General features: G+C 41.6%; 1 protein-coding gene across 3 annotated transcripts in view; it reads right to left on the minus strand.

The window, feature by feature from the left end:
* LOC310852035 (lithostathine-1-alpha-like) overlaps positions 1 to 13,528 on the minus strand; it is a 27,868-nt gene continuing 14,340 nt past the window's right edge. For 2 of the 3 annotated variants that reach the window (XM_083754743.1, XM_083754742.1), the window contains 3 exons: positions 12,720 to 12,871; positions 10,212 to 10,327; positions 1 to 274 (listed from right to left, as the gene is read on the minus strand). In XM_083754743.1, the coding sequence (XP_083610869.1) occupies positions 103 to 274; positions 10,212 to 10,327; positions 12,720 to 12,871 (440 nt within the window). In that variant the 3' untranslated portion in view covers positions 1 to 102. The remainder of the gene's footprint in view (positions 275 to 10,211; positions 10,328 to 12,719; positions 12,872 to 13,528) is intronic. The other variant, XM_083754744.1, reaches the window with a different exon arrangement.

Below are 13,528 nucleotides of genomic sequence, written 5' to 3' on the forward strand. Positions count from 1 at the left end.
TGTTGGTGCACATTTTCAATTTATTTCAACAGATGGAACTGTTCTTCATTTTATTGTATCCAGTGTTATCTGACTGCTTTTCTGTAGGTTGATTCCTACATCTTAAGGCATGGCAGCCATAAACTTCGGATCAGGTGACTTCTTACAAACATATTTTGTTTGCAAAAAGCAAGGATAGTCATGCCAGCAACGTAGCAGGGGACACCTGCTGCTAACTAAAATACAGTCTTCACCCGTTTCAGCATCTGGCTGGCCAGTGGATCTATCCCAATATCTGAAAAGAAGAGGCAGCACTAATTAGTACAGGAAGGATGCTTATTTCATCTCTACCTTCCAGCATTATATAAATGTTAAAAACACATACACCCTCTTTTATATTTGTGATGGTTTGGGGACTTCCGGAGGCGGCGCGAACGGCAATGGCTGCCCTCTTCTAAGAGGGAGAGAGGGCTCCGTTGAGAACGGGTCGTCCGCTACGGCAAAGCGGAGACCCACATCGGAAAACCACAGGCAGCAGAAGCCTGTGGTCTCGGGACCCGGCGGGTGCCAGGAGCTACCCCCGAAACGTTGAAGGAACCCCGTAAGGGGCTCCGGATCGCGGAGGGGGGTAGCGGCGCTGTGGGTCGTTTCGCAATCAACGGAGCGAAGCTGCGCTGCTGCTGCCGGTGAGCGCTGACCTCTCTTCCTGATTTTTGATTCGGAAAGCAACAACCCGTGAGTAACAAGGATTTTACAAAATTTTGGGATCTAAAAACCCTGAATTTGGCTGAAAGCGGAGTGATGAAAAACAGGAAGTCCGTCTTCCGCTGCCATTGACCTTCAAAGTAAAGAGCTGGAGGAGTGGAGGTAAAGAGTGAACTTTTAACCTAACTGACCTGAGCACCCACTGAATTTCTCTTTAAGCAGAATAAGGACTTTAAGCATTGGATTTTATGACTCTTATCTGGACTGTGATACCTTTCTTCTATTGGGATTACAATTTAAGCAAGAAACCCAGGTGCTGGAACTGCCTGAGTAACTGAGCAGTCAGCTTGCAGGTTTGGATACTTTGAACTTAAATTTTGAAACAATCTGAGGGAGTTTGGACTTGCTACTTTGAAGCATATCTGGAATGCCAGTAAGCACTGTCTGAAACATTGTGGTTTTTAAATACTAACTCTGCTAAAACCTATTTTATTGAAGGTTCCTGGACATTAAATTTGATTTCATTAATTTTATTGGAATTGATCTCTTCCCTAAAGACATTTTAAGCTCCCCCTAGAGGATTTGGGATTTATAGCAGTGACATTGTTTTACTTTCCTTTTCCCGGCCTCCTGTTTGACTGCCACCATCTGGGCCGTTGAGTTCTCATGAGAACAACTCAGCTTGACCTTGACTTTTAGATAACTCTGGAATGAGTGGCGCAAGAAAAAAGGGACCAAAAACCAGACAAACAACCTTAACAACCTTAACCGCAGCCTCTCAGGCACGTAGATCTTCTGTGCCTACTTTGCCTTCTGAGGAAGAAGCTGCTTCTCTGCCACGGGCAGGGGAGGGAGAAACTGAGGAATTACAATTGGAAGATATGGCCTCAGGAGCAACCGGCTCCATTTTAGAGAAAATCCTTGAAAAATTGGAATCTTTGGATAAAAAAGTTGACCAGCAAACAGCCAAAATCGATCAAAACACAGAATGTCTAAATAGATTAACTGGACAAGTAGCACAGAATGTACAAGCAATTGGAGAATTGAAGGAGGATGCAGGTGAAAATCGGAAATTGGCTGAGGATACCAGCCAAAGACTTGGAAAGTTAGAAAAAGAGGTAAGACCACTCTGTAAACAAGTAGGTGAACATCAGACCTATCTTTCTATGATAGAACTGCAGAACAGGGAGACTAACTTAAGGATAATGTCGGTACCAGAAGCGGAAGAAGGCAACCTAGCTGAGTTTCTGACTAAAGAATTTTCCAAGTTTTGGAACTTAGAGGAAAAAGACTTTAAAATCGTATCAGCTTTTAGGCTTGGAAGACTTATAAAGAAAGAGAAGCCCAGAGACTGTCTGATAACATTGAGATCAAAGGAGGAAAGGGACAGGATTTTGGGCCTGCATTACGGAAAGTCACTGGACATTTCGGACAAGAGAATTGAAATTTACAAGGACATTCCTAAACAACTGTTGGACCTTAGATCTGATTATTTGGAACTAGTAAGACTGTTGAGGAGCAATTCAATCATCTTCAGGTGGGATTTTCCCCAAGGATTATCTTTCACTTTTAGAGGGAAGATTAAAATTAGAACACTGGAAGACAGAGATAAGTTTCTGACTGCATACGGAGAGGACCTTCAAAAAGGACTTGAACTACCCTCGGGGCCTGAACCACCAGGGGTACCTGCACCCTCGGACCCTGAAGACCCGGAGAACAAAGTTCCACCCTAAGGAAAATAACCAGATTTATTCAGGATGTCTCTGCAACTTTTGAGCTGGAATATAAATGGCTGTAACATCCCGGAAAAAAGGAGGAAAATTTTTCATATATTAAAAAAGGAACAATTGGACATTATTTGTTTACAAGAAACACATGTGACTAGGCTCCACAGAAAAGTGTTAATAAATAAAAGGCTTGGCCAGGAATTCATATCTTCGGACATAGTAAAGAAGAGAGGCGTGGTGATATACGCAAAAGAGAGCCTTTCACCTAAATTTTTATTCAAAGATGAACATGGAAGAATTTTGGCAATCGAAATACAACATCAAGGAGAGAAAATTCTGATATTAGGAATTTATGCCCCAAATGAAGGGAAATCGGAATTTTACAAGAAGTTGCATGAGATTATGCTGGACTATCTGGACTATAACAACATCATTATGATGGGAGATATGAACGGGGTCGTATCAACTAACATGGATAAGTCACAAAGCCAAAATGTTACAAAAGACGGAAGACTACCAAAGACCTTCTTTGAAATGACAGACAATATGGATTGGATTGATATCTGGAGAATGAAGAACCCCTTGGGAAGAGAAGGAACATTTTTCTCTGAAGCCCAGCTGACTTGGACAAGAATCGACCAAATATGGATAACTAGAGGTCTGGCACCCAAGGTCAGAAAGGTGGAAATCTGCCCAAAGACCTGCTCCGACCATAATGCACTGAAAATGGACATGACATTATTACCAACCGGTTCCTTCAGATGGAAGATGAATGACAATTTGTTTAGAGATCAGGAGATCATTAAGAAGGCCCAAAAAGTTTTGAAGGACTACTTTGAGATAAACATGAACACTACGGTGGAAAAAAGAACTATTTGGGATGCAAGTAAAGCCGTGATGAGGGGGTTCTTGATACAACAGAATGCTGTAAAGAAAAGAACACAAAATGAGAGGAAAGATAAGATCTTGGAGAAAATTAAAGAATTAGAGAAGAAGTTAAGATTAAATCCGAAGTCACAGCCGATTCTGAGAGAAATCAAACTTCATCAAGCACAATATTCTAAACTGATAAACCAGGAAATAGAGTGGAAGATTAAACTAATGAAACAAAAAACCTTTGAATCGGCAAACAAATGTGGGAAACTGCTAGCTTGGCAGTTGAAGAAGAGACAAAAATTAAATACAGTTACAAATCTGGAAATTGAAGGAAGAAATATTCAGAACCCCGCGGAGATTAGAAAATGTTTTCAGAAATATTTCAAGAAATTATACACTCAAGGGCCGCAGGATGAGGTTGAGATTAAACAATTTTTGGGAAAAAAATGGACTAAAAAAACTGTCGCAAGAAAATAGATCACTCCTGAATAGCAAAATAACACGACAAGAGATTGAACAAGCCATTCAGAACATGCAATTGGGCAAATCTCCAGGGCCAGATGGGCTGACCTCCAAGTATTATAAGACATTAAAAGACTACTTGATACAACCACTGATAGAGGTCAGCAATGAAATTATAGAGGGGAAGAGGGCGCCGGAATCGTGGAAGGAAGCTTTCATCACATTGATACCCAAATCGGAGTCTGAAAAGACACAACTTAAGAACTATCGTCCCATCTCCCTTTTAAATGTGGATTACAAAATATTTGCAGATGTTTTGGCAAGTAGATTTAAAAAAGTTTTAAATGAAGCAATTCATAAAGACCAGGCAGGCTTTCTCCCAGGTAGACACATGTTTGCTAATACAAGGAACATTATTGACATTTTGGAACTCCTGCAAACAGACATAAACACAAAAGCAGTGCTAATCTTCATAGACGCGGAGAAGGCCTTTGATAATATCTCTTGGAAATTTATGAAGGGAAATTTAAAAGAAATGGGAGTGGGACGGGGTTTTGAAAATGGGATTGAGGCAATATATTCAGAACAAAAGGCCAAATTGATAGTTAACAATGTGGTTACAGAAGAGTTCAAAATTGAAAAAGGAAGACCACAAGGCTGCCCGATTTCCCCTTTGTTATTTATCTCGGTTCTGGAAATGCTCTTAAATATGATTAGAGGGGACCGGTTGGTGGAAGGGATTCAGGTCGGAGCGAAACAATATAAACTTAAAGCCTTTGCAGATGACCTAGTTTTGACCCTGCAGGAGCCAGAATCTAGTACAAAAAGAGTATTACAATTGATTCAAGACTTTGGTCGGGTGGCGGGATTTAAACTAAATAAACAGAAAACTAAGGTGTTGGGAAAAAACTTGACAGATACAGAGTCAGAACGGTTTCAGAGAGAAACAGAACTAACTGTGGTTAAAAAAGTAAAGTACCTAGGGGTAAATATAACAGCAAAGAATCTGAGTCTATTTAAGGATAACTATGAAAAATGTTGGTCTGAAATTAAGAGAGACTTGGACAGTTGGACAAAATTGAAGCTTTCTTTGTTAGGCCGAATTGCTGCTATTAAGATGAATGTATTGCCAAAAATGTTGTTTTTGTTTCAAACATTGCAGATTGTGGACAAGACGGAGTGCTTCCGGAAGTGGCAGAGAGATATCTCTAAATTTGTCTGGCAGGGCAAAAATCCCAGAATTAAGTTTAAGATATTAACTGATGCAAAAGAAAGAGGGGGCTTTGCCCTGCCAGACTTAAAGCTGTACTATGAAGCCGCAGCTTTCTGCTGGCTAAAAGACTGGCTACTTCTCGAAGACACTGATGTATTGGACCTGGGAGGCTTTAACAATGCTTTTGGTTGGCATGCAGACTTATGGTATGACAAGGTTAAGATCAATAAGGCCTTTAAGAACCATAATGTCAGGAAAGCAGTATTTAATGTCTGGACAAAATACAAAGACTTATTGGCAAACAAAACTCCAAGGTGGCTTTCACCTCTGGAAGCTAAGGCCCGAAAAAGACCCAATATGGAGGCCAAATGGCCAAAATATTGGGAAATATTAGAAAAAGATGGAGACAATTGGAAATTGCAGAGTTTGGAGAAAATGAAGGATAAAGTGCGAGACTGGTTACATTATGCTCAGATTAAAGAAGTCTTTAAAAACGACAAAAAGTTAGGGTTTCAGGTGGAGAAATCGAAGTTGGAAACAGAATTGTTAGAACCAAAGACTAAGGTACTATCAAGAATGTATAACTTGCTGTTAAAATGGAATACACAAGACGAAATGGTTAAATCGGCTATGATAAAGTGGGCACAGGACATTGGGCATAACATTATGTTTGAGGATTGGGAAAGGTTGTGGACCACTGGGCTGAACTTCACTGCATGTAATGCTCTGAAGGAAAATGTAATGAAAATGATATATAGATGGTACATGACCCCAGTTAAACTTGCCAAAATATACCATTTGTCTGAAAATAAATGTTGGAAATGTAAAGAAAGTGAAGGAACATTCTTTCACCTCTGGTGGACTTGCCCTAAAGTGAAGGCCTTCTGGGAAATGATATATAATGAGTTGAAAAAGGTATTTAAGTATACCTTCACTAAGAAACCAGAGGCCTTCCTTCTGGGTAATGTCGGTCAGAAGGTGCTAAAGAAGGACCGAACATTTTTTATGTATGCAACAACGGCAGCAAGGATACTCATCGCTAAGAACTGGAAAACTCAAGATCTACCCACACTGGAAGAATGGCAGATGCAACTGATAGACTATATGGAACTGGCCGAGATGACCGGCAGAATCCGAGACCTGGGAGAAGAGAGGATTGAAGAAGACTGGAAGAAATTCAAGATTTATTTACAAAAATACTGTAATTTGGTTGAATGTTAAGAAGGATGCTAGATCAAAATAACTGTCCACCACTAAATTAGATTTGAATTTGATGATAAGTGAGATTAAGGAAAATATAAACCTTTTGGAGAACTGCTAGATTGTACTTAAATGAGCGGATATAAGATCGTAAACAAGATGATAATTTGCTTGAAAATTGATGTAAGTGGGAGCGGGAGACGTGAGGGAGTCCAAAGAAGTGATGAAATTATGTTATGATATAAGTAATGTTGTTTATTATTTATGCATTTGTATTCAAAAATTTTAATAAATATTTATAAAAAAATATATATTTGTGATGGTTTGTTCTTTTCTCAAATCATTCCCAAGCGTAGGATCAGAACCACTGTTATACATTGTCCACAAGGTCACACTCCTGTCTTGCTCAGCTGACTCAGTCCTGTTGCCAGGCCTAAACCCAGTTTGGAACAACAATTTCTATTTCTATTGTTGTTGTTTTTATATTTCTACCCCACCCATCTGACTGGGTTGCCCCAGCCACTCTGAGCAGCTTCCAACCTATATGATGATTTGTGTTCTCCCAAGAATGTGTGCAGCTGTCCCACCACAACCCTCTCCAGCCCCTTCCCTCAAAAGGGGTATTTGTGACCAGTCAATAGTGCTTTCTGTCTTTAATTACACAACCTGAATTTGCCAATATGTGATGGAATCCCACCCCACAATAGCAACTGCTTAGAAGAGCCCTAATTCAGCATGTTTGACATGGATTAAGGAATGGATAGTATTAAAAAAAAAACCACACACTAGATAGTTGGATCTGGAAGGATATGGTTGCTACACATATCTGTGATATGAAAAAGTGAAGGTCCGTAAACGGCTTTTTTCCCCAGCCAGAACTTAAGCAAACTTAGTTTTGGGAGAATGGGCACTTACAGAGATCCTGTGCCTTTAATTAGCAGTTGCTCTTCTTCGGAGGAGGAAGAAAACAAAGGGCTGTGGGGAGAGAATGAATCTGAGAGGGGAGGGCCATTTCCAGGGCCCAGCCCCTCTCGGAGCAGAGGTAGAAGGGGGGCTGGGATTAGGAAATGGATTTGCTGGGGGAAGAAGCAGAAGTTGCCATTCAAGGCAACTGACTGATCATAATGGTGTCGTTCTTTGAACTCTTGTAAATACTTCGAAGCTACCAATAAATCACTGTAAAAATGGCTGGATTCCCGGATTGCTTATCTCAGCTAGCATTCACAGCACTTCTCCAACAGTGCCATTTCCATTCTAAGAGAACAAGGGAGGTGATCAGGGTGAGTTCCAGCACCTCTTTTTCTAGAAAAATACCACTATGCATAAAGACTTCTTAAATCACTCTGTGATGAATTTATTTGGATTATGGACCAGGTATAATTATCTACTTGAAAGGAAAACACCACTGTGGTTATCCCCCATAGAGGGTTGTGCTCAAAAAGAAATATGAAGGAGAATTGGGGGGCTTACAAAGATATATTGTTATGCTGAAAACAGTTATAAGCTTAAAAAAAGAAAAGAAAAGCAAGACCTGGTAGTGGGTTGGTATCAGTATCAAGTAAATGAACTATTTAAGAAGGATGTGTTTTATGGAACAAGGATCTGGTACTGAATGGGGTTGCTTGACAGTAATGAAAAACTGATTTCTAAAATATTATTAGAATGGGACACTAAAGATGAATTGGTTAAGGCAACAATGACACAGTGGGCCAAAGACCTAGGTCATAATATTGATATGGCTACTTGGGATAAGTTATGGAATTTACGGCTTGTTATACATTAAGAGAAAACGATCTTAAAATCATGTACAGGTGGCATTTAATGCTAAATAAACTTGCCAAGATATATAAAAATGTGTCAAGTAAATGCTGGCGATTTAAGCAGGTAGATGAGTCTTTCTTTCATTTGCGGTGGACATGTAAAAAATCTAAACATTTTTGGAAAATGATATTAATGAAATGAAGAAAATGTTTAAATGGGCTATTCCCCAAAGAACAGAAGCTTATAATATATATATTATAATCAAATCAAATTGCAGATAGGTTTCAAGATAAAAGCAGCGGAAGAAAAATGACCAAAAAGTTGTAAAAGAGAATTTTTCATAATAGATGAAAATATAATGCAGTAGAAAAGGTCTGAACAAAAATGCTGTTGTGGTGAGGGTGGGAAGTCAGCTTAAGAAACAATGTATTTGATTTAAAGGTTATTGTGAAAATATGTGATATAAACCCTAACTAGAGCTATTTTTCTAGAAAAAGAGTTTGCTGGCTCTTACCATGTTCTTTTAGAATGGCAATGGTGCCCACCTGAGAGGTGCCAGAAATGATTTCTTGTAAGTTCCCCCTGAAAAGAGGGAGTTAAATAGACAAACACAAAAAGAGGCTGCCAGTTTGCCCTCATGTAGGAAGTGAAGCCAAACATGCTATTTGGAAACAGTCCTGCAGTTGCTGAGAGGCTCCCTCAGGCCACACCGTAAACCATCCGTGTTTGTATCTGGCCTTTTTTCCTGAGGGGTGTGTATACTGGTGTCAGAAGCAGGGACACATGCTCTGAACCACCGAGGTGTGCCAAGGTCTTGACCCCGTATGCCTGTCTAATGTTCGTATACACCTTGTCAAGAGTATTTTCTCCTTTTGTTGCACACTCAATGTGCTGATGGAATTTTGGGAGTACTGTCCTCACATCTGTGTGATTGAAGTCCCCCGCAATAATGTGCACAGCCTCTGGGTATCTGCTCAATTTAGCATTGATGGTTTCATGCATACTACTCATGGCCCTGCATGCATTTGCAGTTGGTGCTATGTACACCGCTGTTAACACCACTGTTGTAAATTCCCGGGGAAGATAGAAAGGTCTGCATTTAATTGTCACTTTCCATTTATAACTTCATTTTTGTTTCTCAGAATCTTAGCTTTATCATTTAGTTGCTTCATTTCTCCGTACATTTGTATAGTGGGTTCTTCTGTTTCATCAGATGTTCCTTCTAGTCTTGACATAGTTTCATCTAGATCCTCTATGTCATTTCTTATTCCACTTTTCCATTTCAATAATCTCTGGTTTACTTTGATTCCTCATTTCATTGACTGTTCCTTCTAATCTTTTCCATTTTTAATCTATTTTCCCCCCTTCAAAGTTTCTATTTTACTATTGAGAGACTTTGTTTACTCTGCTATCGTCTGCTTAAGAGCAGTCACAGAAAAAGGAGTTTCCAACTAAACATCAAGAAGAACTTTCTTACAGTAAGAGCTGTTGGACAGTGGAAAGGCCTCACTCAAGAGGTGGTGGACTCTCCTTCCTTGGAGGTTTTTAAGCAGAGGTTGGGTGGCCATCATCTGTCAGGGATGCTTTTGTTGAGATTCCTGCATTGCAGGGGGTTGGACCAGAAGACCCCCAGGGATCCTTCCAAGTCTAAGATTCTATGATCATATGGTGTTCTCAAAGTGACCTGCAGAGATTCATTGATACTTGAAACACTGAGACTTGAGAATTCAGCTTCTGGGTCCCATGTATCCAGGTCTAACAATGTCTGTGCCCCCGATCAAACATTGCCAAATACCAAGTATTAGTGTGTGTCCTTTTGGAGTGTTTCTGATGTGACTGGGCAGTAAGAACACTACCAGCCCACTCCTCATTGACAGAACAGTTAAAAATGTTTGCAATGGAAGAAGAAGAAGAGTTTGGATTTGATATCCCGCTTTATCACTACCCTAAGGAGTCTCAAAGCGGCTAACATTCTCCTTTCCCTTCCACCCCCACAACAAACACTCTGTGAGGTGAGTGGGGCTGAGAGACTTCAGAGAAATGTGACTAGCCCAAGGTCACCCAGCAGCTGCATGTGGAAGAGCGGGGAAGCGAACACGGTTCCCCAGATTACGAGACTACCACTCTTAACCACTACACTACACTGGCTCTCAATGGAAGCCTGTATCTTGTGAAAAACAAAACCAGTGCTGGATTCTAGATTCAAAGAATACCAGGAGCTCTTGTTTAAAAAAAAAAGGAAAAGGAATGCAGTGCAGGAGATAAGGAAATTTTGTTCACAAACTCACGTTACTGTAGCATCCACACCACTAACCCATTCGACACCATGAGGTTTCTTTGGGTTCTTCTTGACGCCAATCCAGAAATTGTGTTTCTTATTCCTAGCTTCTGTATCTATATAGATCTTCAACAGAACAGAACAAATCAGACTCAAAGTCTTTATTGGGCATGTAGGGCTATAAACGAAAGTGTCATGTTTAGGAATTTTTGAGAATTCTGCTGGAAACAGAGGCAGAAATTGCTACTGTTTACTTATTTGTCCCGTGTATAGCTTGGAAATTTATTAGGTAGTTATTTTCTAAAATAAAAAAATCCATTGTTCACCATCTAAGTCTCAAATCAGCTTACAACAATAAAAACATACAAAATAAAAAAATTAAGCATAACTCTCAGGAATGTAAAATCTCAAAAATGTAACCAAAAAACCTTATACAGTGGTACCTCAGGATGCGAACGGGATCTGTTCCGGAGCCCCATTCGCATCCTGAATAAAATGTAAGCCGCGACTGCACGGGTCGTGTTTTGCCGCTTCCACGCATGTGCGCAACATCATTTTGAGCATCTGCACATGCGTGAGCAGCGAAACCCGGATGTAACACGCTCCGTTACTTCCGGGTTGCCGCGGAGCGCAACCTGAAAGCACTCAACCTGAAGCACATTCAACGCGAGATGACTGTAAAAGATCTGAAAAATATCTGTGATTCAATCCAAATATGATAGGTAATTGCTGCTGATGATGATACAGTGGTGCCTCGCAAGACGAAATTAATTCGTTCCGCAAGTCTTTTTGTCTTGCGAGTTTTTCGTCTTGCGAAGCACGGTTTCCCATAGGAATGCATTGAAAATCAATCAATGCGTTCCTATGGAAACCGCCTTCAGACCAGGTCCGGGGACAGTCTGTCCCCCAACCTCTTCTGAAGGCCGGCGGGCGGCGAAAGTCTTTGCTTCCCCCCCCGCCTGCCTTCCTGGGACAGCGGAGACTTCTCCGCTGTCCCGGGGCGATCTTAAAATGCTGGCGGGTGGCAGCGAAGCCATCCCCCAGCATTTTAAAAGAGGTCCAGGACCTCTTCTGAAGGCTGGCGGGGGGCAAAAGTCTTTGTCCCCCCTGCCTGCCTTCCCGGGGGCTTTTAAATCACCCCGGGACAGCGGAGAAGTAAAAAACCCCGGGACCTCTTCTGAAGGCCGGCGGGGGGCGAAAGTCTTTGCTCCCCCCCCCCGCCTGCCTTCAAAAGCCATCCGGGATAGCGGGAAGTGCTTCCCTGCTATTCCGGACTGCTTTTAAAATGCTGGCGGTGGGGAGCAAAGCCTTTCGGCCCCCGCCAGCCTTCCTGGACCTCTTCTGAAGGCCAGAGGGGGGGGGAAAGGCTTTGCTCCCCACCGCTAGCATTTAAAAGAGGTCCCCGGAGATTTCCCTATGGGCTTTCTTCTTGCGAAGCAAGCCCATAGGGAAATTCATTTTGCGAAGCGCCTCCAAAACGGAAAACCCTTTCGCCTAGCGGGTTTTTCGTCTTGCGAGGCGTTCGTCTTGTGGGGCACCACTGTAATTTCAATCTGGAAACAAAACATATTTGATTACATTTCCCCCAATTGAATTACATTTCATCTGGACTGAAATAAATGGAGTGGAATAATGTAATGAGGACATAATTTGCGTAATTATATAATAGTTTAAATTACTCAAGCCCATCAATAAGTGGTGCAATGTTTTGTTGTCAGACTTTGCGTGGATTGGTAGCAATGCTTCTGAATGCCAGCTGCTGGAGAATGTGGGAGGGGAAGAGTGCTTTAGTGCTTGGATCCCACTCATGGGTTTCCCACAGGCATCTCTTTGGCCACTATGACAGCAGGATACTGGACTAGATGGGCCATTTGCTGATCCAGCAGGCTCCTCTTATGTTCTGATGGGTTGTAGATATGCCATTCTGCATATCTATGTTCCATTTGTGAGTCCTAGAGCGTGAAACAGGCACCACCAAAAGTGGAGAGAACTGAAATTGTCTTGCCTCTCTGGCTGCAGGTGACCTTTGTAGGCACCGAAAAGGAATAAAACTCATATGTATGGTGCAGCTGATCAATGGGACACAGTACAGTAGTGGGCAGCCTGAGGAAGCTCCATCAGACCTTGATTCCTGCCCATAAACCCTAGAGTGAGAGGCCAGGGTGAGGCCAGCAGGCTCAGGAGAGATGTTGTTGGGAGAGATGTTGGAGTCACCTGTGAGTTTGCTTGAGTCCTGGGATGGTGGGTTTACTCCTGAGAGAGTCATTAGACTAAGAGGTGTTCACTGTAGATAAAGGGTTAGCAAAATTCCAGTTCTGATATCAGTATATTTTTATTAGTGTTGTATGATCAATGGTTTGATTTTATACTTTTGTAATATTTGTGTTTGTAATCTGCTCTGCCCTGTTTAGAGATATTTCTATATATTAAGCAGTATAGAAGTGGTTTACAGGTAAAATAATAAATGAAACCATTAGCCTGTGCAAGATTATTCCTAATTTGTATGTGTCCAGCTCACCTGTTCTTCCTGGTTTGTAATGGAAGCCATTTGGGTATTAACCTCCTGACATCTATTCACAGCAGCTGCCCATGATACTTTGTCATTGGAAAACAAGTAGATGTTCCATCTAAAGACCCTCCATCCTGAATTAAGTTTCTGCCGAATATCATCTTTGATCCAAGCCAGAAAAAGAGCAAAACAGGAGATTTAGTGTGTAGTAGGTCTGTGCGGATTTTTCTTGTGCTTTTCTTCTAAAAATTAATAAATTACAAACTCAAAATGAATTACATGCATCTATTTCATTACAATCTCTCATAATGTATTTAAAGTAGCAGCTTATAAATACATGAGAAGAGCTCTGTGGGATCAGGTCAAAATGGGCCCATGTAGGCACTGTGGTCTAAACCACTAAGCCTCTTGGGCTTGCCAATTAGAAGGTTGGCGGTTCGAATCCCCACAACAGGGTGAGCTCCCATTACTCGGTCCCAGCTCCTGCCAAACCTAGCAGTTCGAAAGCATGCCAAAAAGTGCAAGTAGATAAATAGGTACCACTCCGGCGGGAAGGTAAACAGCATTTCCGTGCTCTGCTCTTGTTTCACCAGAAGCGGCTTAGTCATGCTGGCCACATGACCCAGAAAAACTGTCTGTGGACAAACACCAGCTCCCTCGGCCTGTAAAGCAAGATGAGCGCTGCAACCCCAGAGTTGTTCACGACTGGACTTAACTGTCAGGGGTCCTTTACCTTTTTTAGTCCAGCAACCCGCTTTCACAGCAGCCAGCCAGATACCTCCATGGGAAGCCCACGTGCAGGATCTAAGCACAACAGG

The sequence above is a fragment of the Podarcis gaigeae genome, assembly GCF_964106915.1.
Source record: "Podarcis gaigeae genome assembly, chromosome: 9".
NCBI classification, from domain to species: domain Eukaryota; kingdom Metazoa; phylum Chordata; class Lepidosauria; order Squamata; family Lacertidae; genus Podarcis; species Podarcis gaigeae.